General features: G+C 40.5%; 1 protein-coding gene across 2 annotated transcripts in view; it reads left to right on the forward strand.

Annotated features, from left to right (window-relative positions):
* The first annotated feature begins 5,904 nt into the window (after positions 1 to 5,904).
* Positions 5,905 to 22,393, forward strand: part of gabbr1b (gamma-aminobutyric acid (GABA) B receptor, 1b) — a 77,757-nt gene continuing 61,268 nt past the window's right edge. The window contains exons 1-6 of one of the 2 annotated variants that reach the window (XM_037794594.1): positions 5,905 to 6,251; positions 12,220 to 12,303; positions 15,140 to 15,204; positions 15,335 to 15,473; positions 15,563 to 15,748; positions 17,372 to 17,389. In XM_037794594.1, the coding sequence (XP_037650522.1) occupies positions 12,228 to 12,303; positions 15,140 to 15,204; positions 15,335 to 15,473; positions 15,563 to 15,748; positions 17,372 to 17,389 (484 nt within the window). In that variant the 5' untranslated portion in view covers positions 5,905 to 6,251; positions 12,220 to 12,227. The remainder of the gene's footprint in view (positions 6,252 to 12,219; positions 12,304 to 15,139; positions 15,205 to 15,334; positions 15,474 to 15,562; positions 15,749 to 17,371; positions 17,390 to 22,393) is intronic. The other variant, XM_037794595.1, reaches the window with a different exon arrangement.

The following is a 22,393-nucleotide window of genomic DNA, read 5'->3' on the forward strand; positions in this document are numbered from 1 at the left end:
TGTTTGTTCATCCTTTCTATCAGTTATAATTTGGCGCTCTCTTTTCCTCACACCAACGCTGGAACCCCGACCACGTTGGCCTGTAACAGGCAGCGGTGTATCCCGCTCTTGAAAAATAGAAGAAACATCATATTTGTTGTAACCCAACAGGAAGCAAATGGATAATGTTTACTAATGTGTGTGTGTGCTTCTCTGATCTGACTTCACACATTGACATTAGTTACTACATGCAGACGCAGCGAGAGCTGAAACAGAAGCACTTGATTATTTATGATCCAAACAGTATTATATATACTATATATTATATTATATACTTTGTTTTGCAGAAACTGTGATTTCATTTTTAGAAAGTGGGTTTGCAAAAACTGCTGCGTGTTTGCACTTTGATTTGATTTCTTTGTTAAAGTATATTTAATGAGTTCATTCTAAAGCTGATTTAAGAGAAACGGTCGTATTAACAGTTTGTTCAGAGTGAATGTACAAAAGATGTTTAATACTGCTGAGCATCAGTATTATTATTTAACATGTTATTTATATGGAACTTCATTATTAAAAGGTTACAGTATTTATTATTTCTGAGATATTGAGTTATTATAGGATGCCAACATCACTTTCACAAGTTGAAAATGATAGTTTGACAAAAAAGAAGAAAAGTAGGTTTTCTTGTGCTTTAAACTGCATTCCATGGTCTTCTTCAGTGGATGTATGTATATATAGATATATACAGTATATAAAGGTGATGGGTCACCCCACTTGCTGGCAACAGAAAAAAGTGGTACTTTAGTGGTTACTGGGTAACTTGAGATTAACATAATCGTGTTCCTTTGATTGCCTTCAAGAAATTAGTGGCGTTAAAACAAATTTGCGTTAACAAGTTATTATAGCATTAAAGCCATGATAAGAGCTGTTTGAATCCTCTAAATGTTGAGGAAAGGATGCTTTCTATATTATCTCCTTTAGCAGAGGATACATTGGAGCATCCTTTACCAAAGGAAAGGAGGGAATAACATCCCACAATGCCTTGCGGCCGCACGAATTCTCGTAATATTATGATTTTTTTTCTTGAAACAGTATGACTTTATTCTCATTAAATTACGACTTTATTCTCGTAAAGTTATGACTTTATTCTCGTAAAGTTATGACTTTATTCTCGTAATATTATGACTTTATTCTCATTAAATTACGACTTTATTCTCGTAAAGTTATGACTTTATTCTCGTAATATTATGACTTTATTCTCATTAAATTACGACTTTTTTCTCGTAATATTATGACTTTATTCTCGTAAAGTTATGACTTTATTCTTATAATATTCTGACTTTATTCTCGTAATATTATGACTTTATTCTCACAAAGTCATAACTTTACGAGAATAAAGTCGTAATTTAATGAGAATAAAGTAATATTATAAGAATAAAGTCATAGGGTCAAGTAGGGTTAGGGTTATATATTATATATTTTTCTTGTAATATATTATGACTTTATTCTTATTTTTTTTTTTTTCAGACATTTTTCAAACTTTTTTTTAGACATTTTTTTACGGACATTTTTCAAACTTTTTTGACATTTTTTTACAGAGATGTTTTCAGACTTTTTTTTGGAATATTTTTCAAACTTTTCTTTTAGACTTTTTCAAGATTTTTTTTTTTTTTCAGACATTGTTTAGACTTTTTTTCCCAACACTTTTCAAACTTTTGTTAGACTTTTTTTACGGACATTTTTCAGACTTTTTTTCGAACATTTTTCAGACTTTTTTTCAGAGTCTTTTTTTTCCAGCATTTTTCAATCTTTATTTTGCAGACATTTTTCAGACTTTTTTTGGGTCAATTTTCAGACTTTTTTTTTTTTTCAGACATTGTTAGACTTTTTTTCCAAACATTTTTCAAACTTTGTTTAAGACATTTTTTCAGACATTTTTCAGAATTTTTTTTCCAACATGTTTCCAACTTTATTTTTCAGACTTTTTTCAGTGTATTTTTTTCCAGCATTTTTCAGACTTTTTTTTCCAACATTTTTCAAACTTTTTTTTTTCAGACTTCTTTTTCAGACTTTTTTCCCCCAACATTTTTCAAACTTTTTTTTCCGGACTTTTTTCAATGTCTTTTTTTCCAGCATTTTTCAGACTTTTTTCCAACATTTTTTCCAACTTTTTTTTTTCCAACTTTTTTCAGACTTTTGTTTCCCAACATTTTTCAAACTTTTTTTTCCAGACATTTTTCAGTCTTTTTTTTATTTTATTTTTTCACCTTTTTCAGACATTGTTTAGACTTTTTTCAAACTTTTGTTTGACATTTTTTACGGAGATTTTTTCAGACTTTTTTTTTGGAATATTTTTCAAACTTTTCTTTTAGACTTTTTCAAGATTTTTTTTTTTTTTTTCAGGACATTGTTTCGACTTTTTTTTCCCAACACTTTTCAAACTTTTGCTAGACTTTTTTTACAGACATTTTTCAGACTTTTTTTCGAACATTTTTCCAACTTTATTTTTCAGACTTTTTTCAGTGTATTTTTTTCCAGCATTTTTCAGACTTTTTTTTCCAACATTTTTCAAACTTTTTTTTTCAGACTTTTTTTTTCAGACTTTTTTTCCCCGACTTTTTTCAATGTCTTTTTTTCCAGCATTTTTCAGACTTTTTTTCGAACATTTTTCCAACTTTATTTTTCAGACTTTTTTCAGTGTATTTTTTTCCAACATTTTTCCAACTTTTTTTTTCCAACTTTTTTCAGACTTTTGTTTCCCAACATTTTTCAAACTTCTTTTTCAGACATTTTTCAGTCTTTTTTTTTATTTTATTTTTTCACCTTTTTCAGACATTGTTTAGACTTTTTTCAAACTTTTTTTTGACATTTTTTACGGAGATTTTTTCAGACTTTTTTTTCAAATATTTTTAAAACTTTTTTTTAGACTTTTTCAAGATTATTTATTTTTTTTCAGATATTGTTTAGACTTTTTTACCAACATTTTTCAATCTTTTTTGAGACATTTTTCCAGACATTTTTCAGACTTTTTTTTTCCAACATTTTTCAAACTTTTTTGTTCAGATATTTTTCAGGAATGGCTGTGCCATCCTAAATAGAATGGGACCATAATTAATTAATGTTATTAATTACACAATTAATTACAGCATTTTTCAAACTTTTTTTTCCCGACATTTTTCAAACTTTTTTTCCAGCATTTTTCAAACTTTTTTTCCAGACATTTTTCAGTCTTTTTTCCAGCATTTTTCAAACTTTTTTTTCCCAACATTTTTCAAACTTTTTTTCCAGCATTTTTCAAACTTTTTTTTTCAGACTTTTTTTTGGGGACATTTTTCAGACTTTTTTTATTTTATTTTTTCACCTTTTTCAGACATTGTTTAGACTTTTTTCAAACTTTTTTTTTGACATTTGTTTTACGGAGAGTTTTTCAGACTTTTTTTGGAATATTTTTCAAACTTTGTTTTTTGACTTTTTCAAGATTTTTTTTTTTTTTCAGACATTGTTTAGATTTTTTTCCAGCATTTTTCAAACTTTTTTTCCCAACATTTTTCAAACTTTTTTTCCAGCATTTTTCAAACTTTTTTTTCAGACTTTTTTTGGGGGAAATTTTTCAAACTTTGTTTTTAGACTTTTTCAAGATTTTTTTTTTTCAGACATTGTTTAGACTTTTTCCAGCATTTCTCAAACTTTTTTTTAGACATTTTTTTTCCAACATTTTTCCAACTTTTCTTTCAGATATTTTTCAGAATTTGTTTTTAGACATTGTTTAGACTTTTTTTCCCTACATTTTTCAAACTTTTTTTTTCAGACATTTTTCAGGCTTTTTTTCCAGCATTTTTCAAACTTTTTCTTTCAGACTTTTTTTTGGGGACATTTTTCAGACTTTCTTTATTTTATTTTTTCACCTTTTTCAGACATTGTTTAGACTTTTTTCAAACTTTTTTTTTGACATTTGTTTTACGGAGAGTTTTTCAGACTTTTTTTGGAATATTTTTCAAACTTTTTCTTTCAGACTTTTTTTTGGGGACATTTTTCAGACTTTTTTTATTTAATTTTTTCACCTTTTTCAGACATTGTTTAGACTTTTTTCAAACTTTTTTTTTGACATTTGTTTTACGGAGAGTTTTTCAGACTTTTTTTGGAATATTTTTCAAACTTTGTTTTTAGACTTTTTCAGGATTTTTTTTTTTCAGACATTGTTTAGATTTTTTTTCCAGCATTTTTCAAACTTTTTTTTCAGACTTTTTTTTCAGACAGATTTATCAAACTTTATTTTCCAGACATTGTTTAGACTTTTTTTCCAGCATTTTTCAAACTTTTTCTTTCAGACTTTTTTTTGGGGACATTTTTCAGACTTTTTTTATTTTATTTTTTCACCTTTTTCAGACATTGTTTAGACTTTTTTAAAACTTTTTCTTTGACATTTTTTTAAGGAGATTTTTTCAGACTTTTTTTAGAATATTTTTTAAAACTTTGTTTTTAGACTTTTTCAAGATTATTATTTTTTTTTCAGACATTGTTTAGACTTTTTTACCAACATTTTTCAAACTTTTTTTCCAGCATTTTTCAAACTTTTTTTTTCAGACTTTCTTTTGGGGACATTTTTCAGACTTTTTTTATTTAATTTTTTCACCTTTTCTAGACATTGTTTAGACTTTTTTCAAACTTTGTTTTTGACATTTGTTTTACGGAGAGTTTTTCAGACTTTTTTTGGAATATTTTTCAAACTTTCTTTTTAGACTTTTTGAATATTTTTTTTTCGGACATTTTTTCAAACTTTTATTTTCCAACATTTTTCAAACTTTTTGTGATATTTTTCAGAGTTTTTTTTTTTTTTTTTTTTTAGACATTGTTTAGACTTTTTTTCCCAACATTTTTCAAACTTTTATTTTCCAACATTTTTCAAACTTTTTGTGACATTTTTCAGACTTTTCTTTTTTTTTTTTTTAGACATTGTTTAGACTTTTTTTCCCAACATTTTTCAAACTTTTTTTTCAGACATTTTTCATTCTTTTTTTTTCAGACTGTTTTTTGTAAAGTTATTACTTTATTCTCGTAAAGTTATGACTTTATTCTCGTTAAATTACGACTTTATTCTCGTAAAGTTACGACTTTATTCTCGTAAAGTTATGACTTTATTCTCGTTAAATTACGACTTTTTTCTCGTAAACTTATGACTTTATTCTCGTAAAGTTATGACTTTATTCTCGTAAAGTTATGACTTTATTCTCGTAAAGTTATGACTTTATTCTCGTAAAGTTATGACTTTATTCTCGTTAAATTACGACTTTTTTCTCGTAAACTTATGACTTTATTCTCGTAAAGTTATGACTTTATTCTCGTAAAGTTATGACTTTATTCTCGTAAAGTTATGACTTTATTCTCGTAAAGTTATGACTTTATTCTCGTAAAGTTACGACTTTTTTCTCATAATACTACACCTTCTTTTCTTGTAATATTATGACTTTATTCTCGTAATATAATGACTTAATTCTCATTAAATTACGACTTTTTTCTCATAATATTATGACTTTATTCTCGTAAAGTTATGACTTTATTTGCGTAATATAATGACTTTATTCTCTTAATCTCAGATTGTTTTCCCCTCAATGGGGCCCTAATAATAAATACTCCATCATAGAATAGACCCCCAGAGTTTATTTTATATTCTATAATACTCGATTGTTAATAAATAACAATAATTCCGGTGTAACACAGCTGGGAACCTGGTTATTTTTATAACATCTAACAAACCGAGATAAACTGTTAGTTTGGGTCTAATTTATTCAGTTTAAAATGACTTGCAGGATTTTCCTGATGGGACCTGAACGCAGCATCTCAGGCTGCATCTCTCAGTGACGTCACCAGAGAGTGAGGGAGCTCCACCGTGAAACACCGTCAGCGTGCGCGTGTGTGCGTTTGCGTGCGTGTGCGTCTGCGTGCGTGTGTATGTGTGCATGTGTGTGAGTAGCTACACAGAGCCGCCGTGGCTCAGAGGATCAGCTCGACAAGCAGCTGGGAGCTGACAGGATTCTACCTGCACCAGGAGCAGGACCGCTCTCTGGACCAGAACCTGGACCGCTCTGTGCACCAGAACCTGGACTGCTCTGTGCACCAGAACCGCTCTCTGGACCAGGACCGCTCACTGGACTAACGGCTCGGTTCCGCCCAGTGCTGCAGACTGAGCCCAGCAGCAGCAGCAGCAGCAGCAGCAGCAGCAGCAGAACCTCCTCAGTGATCATTGATCAGAACCTGATCAGAACCTGATCAGAGTGAGTATCTGACTCCAGCTCAGTGTGAGATTAATGGATGACATGTTCAACTTTAGACTGACTGACATGATGACACCATGCGGGCTGCAAAGACACAACAACAGATCACACATCTGAGCATCATCATTATTATGATTATGATTATTGATATTATTGATCCTCAGTGTGTATTGATCCTGCCAGGCTGTAACTTGCTGCTCCTACATCAGGCTGCCATGTTCACATCCTTCCATGATGATGTTGAGGTGATTTCATTCACCTGAACATCACAATCACACCTGTCTGGTAGCAGTCGCTCGTGGGCATAATTCTGCGCTTGCACGTGCGCTGTCACGCACGCGGCAGTTTGTATATGTCAGTGTGTGTGTGCATGTGATACAGTAAGTGTAGTAGACAGTGATGCAGGCTGGAGGTGTGCAGCTGTGATGATGTGATGATGTGATGGCAGCAGCATCTTCTGGTCAGTGAGCTGCTGCAGATCAGAGATCAACCAGTCAGTGTGACATCTTACTAAACTAATGACTCACTGTTAGATATAAAGATTTATCATTTTACAGTTCTGATATTAATCAACAGATATTCCACTTCTTCAAGATTCCAGATGTTTATTGTCACACCGGTTATACAGGTACAATCCTGTGAAGCTCCATTAAGAAAACAGCAAGTTAAGTAGCAAAAAATAAAATAAAATACAAATAATAGTGTATTTACAAATAATATACAGTACAATAATAAAGGAAATACTTGGTAAGATAAGATAAGATAAGATCAGATAAGACATGTGCAGTGTACAGCAGCAAAGAGGATAGAGCAAAAAACAAGAAGCATCAGCTAACACAGTAAAAAAGAGCTAAACAAAGTGAAACAAAATACGAACCATTTAAATGGAAGGACGTATAAGAATAGGAGCAGTATATACAGTAATGACAATAAACAGAGTATTAAAAAATTGCACAAGTGGAAAAATGATATTGCACAGTGAGTATGAAATTCCACCTGATAATATTGCACAGTAAGAATTACACCTGAGTAGTATTGATGATGCACAGACAGTGTACAGTCTAGTGCAATTATTGTCAGTTTTTGGTGTGTAAGTGGTCTACTGGGAGCAGTGCTGGATGTGGTATATGGTAAATATAGAAGCAGATATATATATGTATATAGGTCTTTAGGTACATCTACTGACCGGAGAGATAGATAGAGGAGGGTATCCTTTAGATTTGATTAATTCTGCTTACGAAATTCTTATTTGAGTAAAAAAAAAGAAACCAAAATTCACTGAAGAAAGAAAAGAAGAACTTTATTGTTTATTACATTACAGGAAGTGGACATTCTAGCAACAGTGTAAAACAGACAGTAAAGGGAAATTAAACAGTAGGGGTGTAATGATACGTTTTTACTACGATAGGATACGATTTCCACGGTTCTGATACGATTCAAGGACGATATCTGGCTCATCTAGAGCGATACGATACGATTCAATGATTTTAAATCGATACAGTAAATTCAGTCAGAGTGACTGTGAAATAAATATGTGATACTGGACAGGTCAGGATTCCTCAAAGTTTCTCTTGTGAGGGAATCAGGGATAAATTAATTATGGATATTAACAAGTAAACTAATGGCAAATACATACAGCTATTATTAGCTATTATTAGAAATTAATAAAAAGTGTAACTGCAGGACCTGCTGGTTCAGTTCTCAAGATACAAGACACAATATTTAACACTGAATATAACAAACCAACTTCTATTCAAGTTAAATGAACACAAAGTTCATAAGATAAAAACGAATAAAAGATTATAAAGAATAAGTTAAAAGAGAAAAAAAGGAACAGCCAGTGAAGGTGATCTATTGACTGTATATTAACATCATATCAGCAACATTACTACAGTTTACATCTATATCTGTATAAAATGTTACGCAGATGAAAAAAAGTCAAGATTTTTTTTAAATCAACACTTCCTGTTTTCATTTAAAAATAAAAGGCCTCAACTGTTTTTTCTTTGGACAAAATTCCTTCATTTGTTAACACAAGGCTTTTATTCGGAAATATGTGCAGGACAGTGTTGTAGAACATGCAGTGACTTGCAGAGCTCCATGAATGAATATAGTACGGGGTTTTAATGGTGGATTATTACTATTATTTACAAATTACCACACATTTCTTAACCTTTCTCTGTCTAAAATGAATATAAATTATATCTATAATGAAATGAAACGGCCATTATGAAAGGAGAACTCTATGTAGAAAGAAAGGGCTGGCAGCAGCAGCAGAAATGCAACGCAGCCGCCACGCGCTCCTGACGTTCTCAGTGTGGACGAAGCGTTAGACTGAGGAGTTAGTCTGTGGAAACTCTCTAGAATCTTTTAAAATAAACATTGTCGATCTAAAATAAAGACAGATTCAGCTGTAGGATTATTTCTCTCCTCAAATGTTTTCAGAAACACATCTCAGTGAACTATTAGAGAAGAAAGTTTCCAAACGAGCCTCCATGTTGTTTCCGGTTTGAAAGCTGGAGCAGCAGCCCACGGAGGGAAAGCGTTCGTCCAATCAGGAGCCGAGTGTGTTGTGTCTAGTGGCAGCCCACCAAGCGTCCAATGCTGGGAAGCAAGGCGTGCCCTCGCGGTTAAAATACACCCTGGTGGACACGTACCATCCGTCTCCCGAATCGCTGCCGCCACGCTACCAGAATGCATTGCACGGCTGCTCACATAGACAATGAATGGGAAGCGTGGAAAAGGACATCTCCCATCAGTGTGAGATCTCCCACTACCCGTCATAACGGACTAACCTCCACCAAACCACAACCTGCACTCCATCTCTTTTATTCTGTGCGGTGGTTTTATAAGCTCTCATCAGTGTTATTACTCCGTCTCCATCACTTCCTATCTCTACTACTCTCCATCTCTCCGGCAGCCCTCTCCTCTCTCTCTTCTCTCTCTCTCTTTCTCTTTCTCTTTCGCTCGCTCTCATTTGCATAAGATTGTTGCAGGAGATGTCTTTCATCTTTTCAGGATCAGATTGGAAGGAAGGTAAAATGACATTAGCTCTCCTGTCGTATTAGAAAGTGCTCTATCTCAGAGTTCAGCCGATCGGCAGCGCCGGGCCCTCCGGCAGCGGAGTCAGGGGATTATGAAACCATTCAAATGAAGGGAAGTGAATTATAGGGAAGTCAAGGGTCAAGATGACCTATTTAGTCACATTTATAAGCTGTAACGCAGCGTCGATTCTGGCCTGTCTTTTTAAAAGTGCTGGTTCAGAATGCAGTGTCTGGTGTGGGTGGACAGTGAGAGCTGAATCTGTGTGAACACATTATCGTCTGGCTAATGTGCCAGAGTCTTATTGGATTCACGCTGAGGCCGTTTCCCCTTTATTGCCTCATGTCTAGTCACGTCTCGGAGCCCATCCTTCCTTCCTGATCTCAGACGTCCCTGGTGATTTTTGGAGAGAATGAGAATTGGCATTTTGGATTTCTTCTCAGAATCCAGAGATTTATCTGGATGAGAGGGGATGGAAGCTGTTTCAGCAGGGATCCAGATGAAAGCCGTGTTGATAAGGAGGCCGAGGTGTTGCCTGGCTGTGAATATCTAAAGCTGCCGTGCAGGACTCTGTATGCACGGCAGCAGAGGGGAGGCGACACACAACTCCATTCACAAGTCAATTAGTTTCTGTTTGTTGTGTCTACGTATTAGAATAGAGATAATGCTTTCAGGGGTTCCAAAACAACATCAACGCTCAAATAAAAGCTGCTATTCAAATAGTGGAGTCTTAAATCCTGGCTGTGGCCGGCACGCACACATCACCTCTACAAGGAGGGCCAAAGCACACTGTACTTCCTGAGGAGGCCAAAATGGCTCCACTTCCGTCTGGAAAAGTATCCGGATCTGGCTGCAGAAGCTGCCGGAGGGAAATCAGGGTTTGACATCCATCCGCCTACGGGGCTTCACTCTGGAGTATCTGTCTAGGTTTACTTTAGCTGGGGGTTGGGTCATGAGTCCACTCGTCAGTGGGCCTACGCTCTGCATGTCTGGAGGCCAACCCTCCTCCGAGTCCGCTGTAGTCCCCTGTAGTTCTGCCTGAGGCCGTTGGGCACTCAGTTGACTTGTGTCGCCCGGCATATAACGCCATTAGAGGAGTCACTACATGGGGCTTGCTGTGTGAGAGGTTATGTCCTAGCAGGGAAAGACTTACGTACTCAGCTCTCCTTTTGGCGGAGCTGCGAGCAGCGGCGCTAGCCGGCGGTGAGGGCTCACTACCCACTACGCCCACACACTAGACGACTACGCCCACACACTAGACGACTACGCCCACACACTAGACGACTACGCCCACACACTAGACGACTACGCCCACACACTAGACGACTACGCCCACACACTAGACGACTACGCCCACACACTAGACGACTACGCCCACACACTAGACGACTACGCCCACACACTAGACGCATCACAGCAGCCACTGAGACACACATCCACATGGAGCCAGTTGCCAACTGAGGTAAAAAACAAAACATTAAGCATTAAACAGAAAGAGCTTTTATATTCTATACATGATACATCAACCACAGCGTTTTATGGTGGAGTTTTCCTTTTAGTTTTTTCATGCTCTTTTGCTCGAGCAGTTGCAGCTGTCTCTCTCTCTCTCTCTCTGTCTCTCTGTCTCTCTGTCTCTCTGTCTCTCTCTCTCTCTCTCTCTGTCTCTCTGTCTCTCTCTCTCTCTCTGTCTCTCTCTCTCTCTGTCTCTCTCTCTCTCTCTCTCTGTCTCTCTGTCTCTCTCTCTCTCTCTGTCTCTCTCTCTCTCTGTCTCTCTGTCTCTCTGTCTCTGTCTCTCTCTCTCTCTCTGTCTCTCTGTCTCTCTCTCTCTCTCTGTCTCTCTCTCTCTCTCTGTCTCTCTGTCTCTCTGTCTCTCTGTCTCTCTCTCTCTCTCTCTCTCTCTCTCTCTGTCTCTCTGTCTCTCTCTCTCTCTCTCTGTCTCTCTCTCTCTCTGTCTCTCTGTCTCTCTGTCTCTCTCTCTCTCTCTGTCTCTCTGTCTCTCTCTCTCTCTCTGTCTCTCTCTCTCTCTCTGTCTCTCTGTCTCTCTGTCTCTCTGTCTCTCTCTCTCTCTCTCTCTCTCTCTCTGTCTCTCTGTCTCTCTCTCTCTCTCTGTCTCTCTGTCTCTCTGTCTCTCTGTCTCTCTCTCTCTCTCTGTCTCTCTCTCTCTGTCTCTCTCTCTCTCTCTGTCTCTCTGTCTCTCTCTCTCTCTCTGTCTCTCTCTCTCTCTCTCTGTCTCTCTGTCTCTCTGTCTCTGTCTCTCTCTCTCTCTCTGTCTCTCTGTCTCTCTCTCTCTCTCTGTCTCTCTCTCTCTCTCTGTCTCTCTCTCTCTGTCTCTCTGTCTCTCTGTCTCTCTCTCTCTCTCTGTCTCTCTCTCTCTCTGTCTCTCTGTCTCTCTCTCTCTCTCTCTCTGTCTCTCTGTCTCTCTCTCTCTCTCTGTCTCTCTCTCTCTCTGTCTCTCTCTCTCTCTCTGTCTCTCTCTCTCTCTGTCTCTCTCTCTCTCTGTCTCTCTCTCTCTCTCTGTCTCTCTGTCTCTGTCTCTCTCTCTGTCTCTCTCTCTCTCTGTCTCTCTGTCTCTCTGTCTCTCTCTCTCTCTCTGTCTCTCTGTCTCTCTCTCTCTCTCTCTGTCTCTCTGTCTCTCTGTCTCTCTGTCTCTCTCTCTCTCTCTGTCTCTCTGTCTCTGTCTCTCTCTCTGTCTCTCTCTCTCTGTCTCTCTGTCTCTCTGTCTCTCTCTCTCTCTCTCTCTCTCTGTCTCTCTGTCTCTCTCTCTCTCTCTCTCTCTCTGTCTCTCTCTCTCTCTCTGTCTCTCTGTCTCTGTCTCTCTCTCTGTCTCTCTCTCTCTGTCTCTCTGTCTCTCTCTCTCTCTCTCTCTCTGTCTCTCTGTTAACTTCCTCCTCTGAAAGTATTGTCCTCTGTGTCTCTTGTGTTTCAGGTAGAGGGATGGCGCTGTCCTTTCTTCTCTTCCTGTCTGCCGTGTTGCCCTTACTCAGAGCGTCTGCCTATAATACATCAGCCGGTAATGACCACGCTGTCTCACACGCACCTTTGTCTCTGAAACAGTGTCTCCAGTTGTCTGTATAAACTAGGTTGTGGCTGCAGCTCGAGATGCTCCGATCGACCTGCAGCCGTCAGAACTGGACATTTTTCAGCTGATCGGCCGTGACTGGTGATCGCCACCAAAATCTAATGGATTGTTCATTGTGCTACACCTCACCCCTCCAAAACATGTCATTCAAATCCATCACGGACTTGTGGAGTAATCCTGTTAACAGACAGACAAACCAACGTCGGTGAAAACGTAACAGAGGTCATACAGTATGAATGGACATACAGTTAAGCTCGGCGTTGATGGCTCCATTCTCGAGATGCTCCCTGGATTAGCCAAGCAGCATGCTAAGCTTAATGCAGAAACCCCCCCCCCCCAGTATACAACAGTAGGCCCAAGGCGAGATATAGAAAACCATTTTAACCTTTGAGCCGTGCATGTTAGGACTCTGAACTGAAGGTGGAGGCTGTTGGGGTTTGCCAGCAGCAGCGGTGCGTAGCAGAGAGCAGTGAGGAGGGAGCTCTGTTTAAATGGACCGCCTTGTCGTGAGAACGGGCTGTGATTGGTGTGTGTGTGTCTGATGGTGATCTCAACCGGGCTTATGACTTCCGTGTCCTGTATGAACTAACGCTAAGCTTCATTTAGGAAAGAACTACATGGTTGGGCTTAAAACGACCACGTTTATACAGTTAAAGTGTAACTGAACGTTGTGAACACGGGACACCAACAAGCAGCTGATTGTAACGTGAAAGTGAAACTTCAGGTCCGGGACATGAACAGCTTTCTGGGAAGGTTTCTCTGTTCCTTTTCTCTCCGTCATATCAGTCAGAGTTTGAGCATGAAACTGCTGCCTCAGCTCATACTGGACACTTCCCACCTCTATCGGCTCGACTCGGCTCGGCAGGCGTTTAAAAAACAATCTGCAACCAATAAGGAGGTGGAACCACTGATGAATATTTGCTGTAAACTTGGTAGTACTTCTTATGCTGCCTTTATGTGTGAGCTCATGGTTTGACGCTAACGCTCAGAGTCAGATGTCAGATCTCTGTCATACAGACGTAAACCTGTCGTCAGATCAGCGAGCTGTCATCTCCTCTTTCTGCTGAGCGGTGGGGGGTGAGGGGGTGCGGTATGGGGTCGGGGTGTTTGCGATGAGAGTCACGTCTAGTGGTCTTTCCCGGCCTCCAGTGAGAAATGCGGTGACTGTTTAGTAATCCGGGTTTTACACTGAGGGTGAACCTGCGTGGAATGGCAGATCTATTATCCCCCGGGGGGGCGAGGCAGTGAGAGGAGGAGAGACGGAGGATAACCAGACACACACACAGGAGATATCTGTGCTGAGGCTTCAGTGAAACAAGCAGGAGAGAAGGAATGCCGACACACAGAGGAGGCTCTGAGGAGGACGGATGGGTTTCATTTGCTTTAATGGATTACTAACGGCCATAGTGTGAAGTGAGGTGGTGGGTGGTGGGTATCAAGGTCACTTCCCATCCACATCAAAGCTAGGCTGACGTCTTCATCAAAGACTCTATTCCCCCCACCCTCCTCTGTATGTCCTCTTCTTTCTGCCCATTTCTCACACACCAACCTGTTTTATTATTAATTTATTACTATAAAGGCTGCTCAGGTTGAGGATGCTGAGAGACCCCCAGGTGGTGTTAGCAGCGTCGGTCTAACCTGCCTTCATTCATTTATTAGTTTAGTCCTTTAACATGTACTTTAATCAGGGAGTCACTGCAGAAGAGTTAGTTTAGCTCTGAGAATATCTAGTGAATGTTCAGTGGACGTTTGTGCAGAAATAACTGCTGCAGCTCCTCCAGACCAACAGAGGTTTCCCGTGTCTTGTGAAGTGACGGGGCTCCGCAGAGAGAAACGTTATCGTCTCCGACCAAAACTCCGGTGTCTCCCCCGTTCCCTCCGGCCGCGGTCGGGAGGCTGAGGCGGGAAAAGCCAACACTAGGATCAGCATTGATTCATGGAGAGACCTTGGTCTGGTCAGCTAACATTACTGCCAAGCAGCTGAAATATAGAGTGATATTGTGCTTTTAGCTGACGTGTGTCTCCTCACTGTGTTGAGTGATGCTCCTTCATGTCTATGTAGAGCGAGCACAAGCGCCAGCAACAGGACGCTGACTTTAGTTGACTTAACGGCCACAGGTGAAGCTGTTAACAAGACATTTATGATTCTAACAAACACTCCCTTCAAGTACATCAGTGTCAATCTGAACATGTAAATCTGTCTCCTCCCTGCTCGTCAGGTTCCATTAACTTCGTCCCCATCTGAACTGAAAGCACCATTTCTTCATATGAAACCATAACTCAGTTTACAGATAAGCTCTGCAAACAGCAACGAGCACAAACCTCATGGATTCTGTCTCACTGGAGAAACATCAGACGCTGCCAGGCTGCTGGAAACACAACAGAGGTCTCCATCTAGTGGTCGGGTCATGAATCAGTCAGAAAGCCTTTTCTAAATAAAAGAAAGAAACTTTTATTTAGAAAAGGCTTTTCTGACTTCCTGCAAAATGTTTCTCTTTATTTCTACTTTGTTTTTCATCTCCGGCTTTTTGTTTCACTCATTGTGTGCTCATCTGTACCTGTCGTCATGTCATTCATCCTGTCACTAAGAATTATTTGGATGATTTATAGTCTTCAAATCAGGGTTAATTTCACTGAATATTCAGTGTTAAAGGGTAATTTCGGAGAGCGGTCTGTCTGTCCTGCAGCTGATTATCAGAGACAGATCGGAGCTGGAGGGACGGCTGTGTCTTATTCTGCTTCACCTGACGACGCGTCTCTCTTTCAGGTTGTGCCATCATCCGTCCTCCCAGAGACGGAGGGATACGGTACCGAGGTCTGACACAAGAGCAGGTCGGTTGAGCATCAAAATCTATTCTCTGCTTGTACAAACAATAATAACCACATCTATGTTGTGATCTATTTCTACTGTTCTGATTCTATGTGTGCGTGCGTGCGTGCGTGCGTGCGTGCGTGTGTGTAGATCCGCAGCGTGCAGGTGCTCCCGGTAGACTATGAGATCGAGTACATCTGCAGGGGCAACAGGCTGATCGTGGGACCAAAGGTCAGGAAGTGTTTGCTCAACGGCACCTGGACGGATCTGAGCGAGCGCAGCAGATGCTGTGAGTTTAACCACCACTCACTCATTCATTCATTCATTCATTCATTCACCTCCCAGCTGAAATACAGCCTCTTCTGTCTCCTGTTCCAGTGTTGTTGTGTCCTCGGGTGTGGACGTCGTTGGAGAATGGCCGGGTGTCTTCCTGGCCCCCGGGGCCCCCGGTGGAGGAGACGGTGCTTCACTACAGCTGTCTGCCCGGCTTCATCCTGACGGGATGGAACTCAACGCAGTGCAACAAGATGGGCAAGTGGGACACGCCCAAACCCGTCTGTCGCTGTGAGTCACTCTCCTCCCTTTATACTCTTTATACTTTATACTCTATACTTTATATACTTTATACTTTATACTTTATACGTTATATACTTTATACTTTATACTATATACTTTATACATTATACTCTATACTTTATATACTTTATACTTTATACTTTATACGTTATATACTCTATACTTTATACTCTATACTTTATATACTTTATACTTTATACTTTATACGTTATATACTTTATACTTTATACTATATACTTTATACATTATACTCTATACTTTATATACTTTATACTTTATACTTTATACGTTATATACTTTATACTTTATACTCTATACTTTATATACTTTATACTTTATACTTTATACGTTATATACTCTATACTTTATACTCTATACTTTATATACTTTATACTTTATACTTTATACGTTATATACTTTATACTTTATACTATATACTTTATACGTTATATACTTTATACTTTATACTATATACTTTATACGTTATATACTTTATACTTTATACTATATACTTTATACGTTATATACTTTATACTTTATACTCTATACTTTATATACTTTATACTTTATACTTTATACTATATACTTTATACTTTATACTCTATATTTTATATACTTTATACTTTATACTCAATACTTTATATACTTTATACTTTATACTTTTTTTTGTTTTACCAATGTTTATATTTGAGACTTCAGTGGAAGTCAGGTAGAGTCTCTTATCTCCAGTTTGAGTCTCAGGCGGTCTGTAAAGACAATCAGGTAACGTACAGATGCAGCGTTAGCGTCTGTTTTCCCTCCAGGATGTAAAGGTTGGGTCTGTTATTTATCTCGTAACAGAGGATATAATGTAAAGCTGCAGAAGTTTACGTTTTAGGGTTGAAGAAAATGTCCGTAAACTTCACGGAAAATGTCCTGGTGATGTTCTACCAGGAAGTTATCTGTTTAGGTTTGTCACACTTTTCCAGATGAGCTGTAAAACTGTCTCCTCTTCTCTTCTTGTCTCCTCTTGTCTCTTCTTGTCTCCTCTTGTCTCCTCTTCTCCTCTTGTCTCCTCTTGTCTCCTCTTGTCTCCTCTTGTCTCTTCTTGTCTCCTCTTGTCTCCTCTTGTCTCTTCTTGTCTCCTCTTGTCTCTTCTTGTCTCCTCTTCTCCTCTTGTCTCCTCTTGTCTCCTCTTGTCTCTTCTTGTCTCCTCTTGTCTCTTCTTGTCTCCTCTTCTCCTCTTGTCTCCTCTTGTCTCCTCTTGTCTCTTCTTGTCTCCTCTTGTCTCCTCTTCTCCTCTTGTCTCCTCTTGTCTCCTCTTGTCTCCTCTTGTCTCCTCTTGTCTCTTCTTGTCTCCTCTTGTCTCCTCTTGTCTCTTCTTGTCTCCTCTTGTCTCTTCTTGTCTCCTCTTGTCTCTTCTTGTCTCCTCTTCTCCTCTTGTCTCCTCTTGTCTCCTCTTGTCTCTTCTTGTCTCCTCTTGTCTCCTCTTCTCCTCTTGTCTCCTCTTGTCTCCTCTTGTCTCCTCTTGTCTCTTCTTGTCTCCTCTCGTCTCCTCTCGTCTCCTCTTGTCTCCTCTTGTCTCTTCTTGTCTCTTCTTGTCTCCTCGTCTCCTCTCTTCGGTCCCAAAAGATGATCGTCAGTACAAAAGTAAGAATGTTTCCTCTCTTTTCTTTCCTTCGTTCTTCATTTCATCACATTTCAACTCTCTCACCGTTCTCCAGCAGTGACGGCGTTTGCCCCTTTGCAGCATTAGAGGTCAAAGGTCAAATTCTCTTGACCTCAGTGTCATGACAATGTGACCGATGGATAGCTTATAGTCTAAGCTTTACAACGATATATGACTTCATGATATTGTGTGTTGGTTTCCCTCTTCTATTCTGGATCTATGTGTAAAAAGATGGAACATTTTAATGATGGAGGGATGAAAAAAGGAGTGATAGCACATAGAAAGCTATCATTGCTGCAATGCTATCATGCATTTTCCAACACTAGGGACAAAAGATCACTATGAGACCTGATCCCTCCAAAGTGGCACGACAGACATATCCTGCTGGTCTGGCTCACGGACTGAAAAGAACAAAACTGAAACGCACCAACAGTAAAGGAAACACCAGATACGTGTCGGTCAGTCGCTGCACGTCTGCAACCGCTCATCAAATATCCTTTTAGCTCATATTTATGATATGAGAGAGAGGAAGATTGTGTTGGTACTCTTTCCACAGCTCACATCCCTATATCTGTATCTGACAGAGAATATCTATAAAGGAATCAAATATTCATCTAAATCAATATTATAGTGAAAATTCATAATTACAGAATACATGTTTAGAATACATTCTTCGTCTTTCTTAAAGAACATGTCCAGCTGTAATTGATGCAGTTGTAACGCTAGGTGGCAGTATGACCCCGTCCTCAGTACTACAATATAATACAAGGAGATTAAGATGTACAGTTTGACAACAGCAACACGTCAGGGTGGGATACCTTGTAGTGTGAGATCTGTCGTCATGACAGATCTCTGCTGCTAACGTCTCCACTCAGACGTCTCTCTGCCGGGGTTACCCCTCAGTGTTGTGTGTGGTGATAAACGGTGTCAGGGCCTCAATCTGTCAGAGATTTGCAGGTATGCAGGCAGATCATGTTTATAGGAGGAAAGGAGGAAATGAGATGACAGTGGTTATACCAGGTGAAGTAAAGAAGGGATGAGGACTGAAAGAGAAGGAGAGAACAGGAGAGTTATGTCTCTTATCGTGTGGTATTGTGTGGATGTTTTGAACGAGGCAGCAGAAAGCTCTCTGCACTTCCATTACAGTCCACCTGACTCCAGGTGAGTCCTCTCTGCTCCTCTCCGTCTCCTCCTAATGAACAGCCAGCAACCATACGTTAAGTTCACCAGTCAGATGTTCTCTGCCCAATATAAACCAAGACAAAGAGGAGTAGGTCACACCTCCACTTTACTCCACTGTTACTGACCCAGACGGAAGATTCATTACTTTAATACATCAATCAACAATATCAATATGACTATAGCAGATATTTATGGACCCAATACAGACGAGTCCTCTTTCTCTCATGGATGAGCTGGGGAACATTAGTCTGTAGGGAGAGGAGGGGACAGGAGGAGAAGGGGAGAGAGGGGAGGAGAGGAGAAGATGGAAAAATGAGAGAAAATGTGGAAGAAAAGAAACACCAATGTGTAGCGCCCACGTTCACTCCTCCTCCTGTGGCATTTTGAAGTCTGAACAGCAGCATGTTTTTAAAGGAAAGAAAAAGTAAAAGGAGGAAGACACGTCTACGAGAGTGTGCCGGTTGGATTCCCGATCCCGGCAGGGAAGACGATGCAATTAACTCTTAATCTAGATTATATAGTTAGACTATCCATACCTAGATTCTTTATATTATCCGAGATCATTGATTCAATATTCTAATCAGGGAGTTTCTGTTGAATAAAGCACAGCGTTACGTAGAAGAGTTACTGCAGGAGACTTGTGCAATGTGTTTTAATGGTGATGGTCTGCTCCTCAGTGTGTGTAGTTAATTAAAAACGGACTTGAAAACTGACTCATCAACAGGTCGGACCTAACTTTACACTCTCTGGCTGTTTTAATCATCCTTTGTGATCGCTATCAGTTAGAACTAGGGATGCACGGGTAGGCGGATGGATGGTATCGGGTATCGGGTATCGGGTCCGATACTGTGCTCATCTACTCGTACTCGCAAAACGGCTCTGATACAACGGCAACGATACCACTTTACGGCAGTGTGACGTTAACCTCTCGTCACCATCTTTCAGGTCCTATCGCGCGCGCTCACGCTCCACCTCCCCGCCGGTGCGGGCGAGACGGGCCGTTGGGGCGCCCTCACTTTCATTGCGCCACGTCTTAGACTCCTTGGTCCGTGTTTGAAGACGGGTCGGGTGGGTTGCAGATATCGCCGCAGACCCCTGGCGCCTTTTTCGTGGGCTGAGCCCCGCCCTGGGGGCACGACGCGGTTGGGGCGCACTGAGGACAGACCGCCCCGGTGACACTTTGTCCACGACCCGGGAAGCAACTTCGCCCGGAGCCTTTCCAAGCCGACCTAGAGCCGGTGACGGCGCACCGCCTCGTTTGCGGGACTCCCCAGCCTGCCGTGTGTCGCTCACACCCTCCAGCTGGCTGTTAACGAGGGTCTTTTGGCACAGAGAAGTACTCGTATCGGTACTCGGTATCGGAGAGAACCCAGATGTAAGTACTTGTACTCGGTCTGAAAGAAGTGGTATCGGTGCATCCCTCGTTTTAACTGTTAAACACATTGTGGGAATACATAAAATGATGAGAGCACAGATTGAGGACGATATTTAGTTATTTCCAAGCAGGAATGTTATATTGCATATTAAGAGTTTTAATTAATTAAACATCATGAAGTCATTTCACACATTTACTACACTCCCATCCTCTGTCCTGTCTCTAAAGCACGAGGAGGACAGTGTCCTGTCTCTAAAGCACGAGGAGGACGGAGCCCCTGCAGTGTTGGTGGTCCCAGCAGCTTGTCCAGTGCATGTCTGATCCAGCTCCGTGTCGGCCTGTCGTCTCGTACTCTGATGCCGTTATTAACGCTGTGATTTATTGGCCTGTCAGACTTCTCTCTCTCCTCATCTAGCTGAAGCTTGAGAGGGTCAGCGCAGGTTAAGTGGCTTGCCTGAGGGCATGAGAGCTGTGATCTGAGCTGCATCCCAATGACCAGGTTCTGCCTCACTTCCAACGGGGATGTGCAGCTTCACGTTGCCCTGAGGAAGAAGTAATACACGCCGGTGTTAAATGGGATCAACAGTGAGTGCTGTGTGGCAGCAGGTCCAGATGAATAAGCATTCACTGTAGCGCCCGCGTGCACGAGACGGACTGTTTCTACTGTTTAGGTGCTTTCAGATTCAACACCAAGCAAATTGTCACTTCATTTGGGAACATTTGATTGCAGCACTACTTGAGCAGCTGCATTTATTTGCCACAAACATCTATTGTAATAACAGTCCAGACATTCTCTGTACACACCAACTGTGTTTGTGTTACTGAGTCTGCGTTCTTGTGTGTTCACATTCAGCCCAAAACAATCCAAACTAAAACTAAACCCACAAATCCGCTCCAAGGTTTTCAGTGATGTGAGGAGTCGGTAGATGAACATCCATGATCACGGATGACAACAGTCTGAGCTCCACAAGTCTGTTTAGAACATAAGAGAGAGAGTTGGGCACTGAAACAACCGATAGGCAAATGATCTGATCAAAGTTCCCTACTCCACTGTTGTCGGGTCCTTCGGTGCCGTTGATGCGGTTCGTGGCTACAGCAGAGAAATCAGCTCTTCGGTGACAACACAGTCACCGTAACGGTGAGGAATAGAAGCCAGAAATAGCCGAACAGGTTCAACCGCGTGCCATCAGACAGCCGGGGAGATTAGAGGGTGTTTTATGGACGCACTGCAGATCACATTAACGTTATTACATCCAACGGGAACGAGCAGAGAGAACGACAGAGGAGAGAGAGAGGGAGGGAGAGAGGGAGGGAGGGAGGGAGGGAGAAAGGGATGGAGGGAGGGATGGAGATGGAAATGGATGAGTGGGCAAATGAGACGGCGGATGGATGGATGGATGGAGGGATGGATGGATGGAGGGATGGATGGAGGGAGGGAGGGATGGATGGACAGTGGAGGACTGAAATAGAGCAGAATGAGCAACAAACAAGTGTGAAAGAAAGAACTCAGTTTGATGAAGGTGAAAGGTAAAACTTGTGTAAGTAAGAACCTGAGATGTTGACGGGGAGGAAGGAGAGGAGGACACACTCTGGATCTGGATCTGGACTCCAGTTAGCTGGACATCAACCGCAGAAGGCTGCAGAGATGGTGGAGAGAGCTGCAGAGATGCTGCCCCCCCCCCCCCCCCATCAGACAGACAATGAACCGCATGGATGAACTCCTGATCCTGATCCTATCATCACATTCAACTAACCACAGTGCCGGAGCAGTGGAGGCTGAAAACTAGAAGTTAAAGGTTCATCTCTGGGGAGTGTTTGGAGTGAAGGCCAAAGAAAAGAACTCCAGATATCAGCATGTTGTATCTGGGAAGTACATTATCAGTTCAGTATCATTGTAGTTGGTGATGATATATTAATGCTGATATGATATTACTCCTCTATATCTTTATATAGTTGTTGTTGGTGATGTATTAATGCTCTGGCTGTGGTTTAGAGAACCTTTAAAGGCTGGATTTGCCTGCTCTTGTTTTTCAAATGTATTAAGTCTGACCTGAATCAACTCAGATGTTGAAACGTCTTAAACGTGACTGTGTGAGCTGATCAGAGGAAGGTGTTGGCTTATTGAATGTGTGTGTGAGGAAGATGAGAAGGAGGTGAGGATAGGAGACGAAGAGGGAACAGGAGGCATCAGAGGCTGCAGGAGCTGATCTGGATCTGGAGGGACAGACGGTTTAAACAGCAGGTGTGTTAGGAAGCAGCGACCGGTCGCTCCTACTTCACTCTGGTGATGCCGAGAGGGGGGGGGGGCTAGCAGCCATGATTCCATCACTGACGGTGTCTCCGATGTCTTATTGTAAAACCTGCAACAAGAACGCAGCTATAATCTGTGTCACGGGAATCAGCTGACTGATGACATCATTGACCGCCG

The sequence above is a fragment of the Sebastes umbrosus genome, chromosome 15 (assembly GCF_015220745.1).
Source record: "Sebastes umbrosus isolate fSebUmb1 chromosome 15, fSebUmb1.pri, whole genome shotgun sequence".
NCBI classification, from domain to species: domain Eukaryota; kingdom Metazoa; phylum Chordata; class Actinopteri; order Perciformes; family Sebastidae; genus Sebastes; species Sebastes umbrosus.